At 67.8% G+C, this 459-nt stretch overlaps 1 protein-coding gene across 1 annotated transcript in view; it reads right to left on the bottom strand.

Moving 5' to 3' along the window:
* Window positions 1-459, bottom strand: part of LOC103774805 (receptor-type tyrosine-protein phosphatase alpha-like) — a gene marked incomplete at its 5' end in the record, with an annotated part of 8,480 nt that overhangs the window by 6,622 nt on the left and 1,399 nt on the right. Inside the window, one exon of the mRNA XM_008942233.1 lies at window positions 1-54. Within this exon, the coding sequence (XP_008940481.1) occupies window positions 1-54 (54 nt within the window). The remainder of the gene's footprint in view (window positions 55-459) is intronic.

Consider the following 459-nt stretch of genomic DNA (forward strand, 5'->3'; position numbering starts at 1 on the left):
ATGTCCAGCATGGCATCAATGACCATGAAGGTGCCCGTGCGCCCCACCCCGGCGCTGAAACGGCACGGGGGGCACCCCAAGTCAGGGCAGCAGAGCTGCTGCTGCAGCTGCACGGCCCCAGCAGCCGGCCCGAGGCTTCCCGGCACCCAGGGAATGGGAAAATGGGGTGTGGAGGGGAGGGAGGTCTCAGCCCGGGGGGCAGCGCTGGCTGAGGGGCACACGGAGTCAACAGCAAGGTCCCCGGGGTGAGCCAAAGGGACCCTGAGCCAGCCAAGGCCTTCTGAGTCCTTGTGGGCTGCCTGCTCTGCCAGCTGCCCACCGTGCCTGCCAGCCTCACTGCCACCCTCCGTCACTGCTGCCCACGTGTATCCTGGCCTGGAGCAGCACTAGTATGGCCAGCAGGAGCAGGGCAGGATTGTCCCCCTGGGCTGGGCACTGGGGAGGCTGGACCTCGAAAGC

Source organism: Merops nubicus, unplaced genomic scaffold (assembly GCF_000691845.1).
Source record: "Merops nubicus isolate BGI_N331 unplaced genomic scaffold, ASM69184v1 scaffold13266, whole genome shotgun sequence".
Classification (NCBI taxonomy): Eukaryota; Metazoa; Chordata; class Aves; order Coraciiformes; family Meropidae; genus Merops; species Merops nubicus.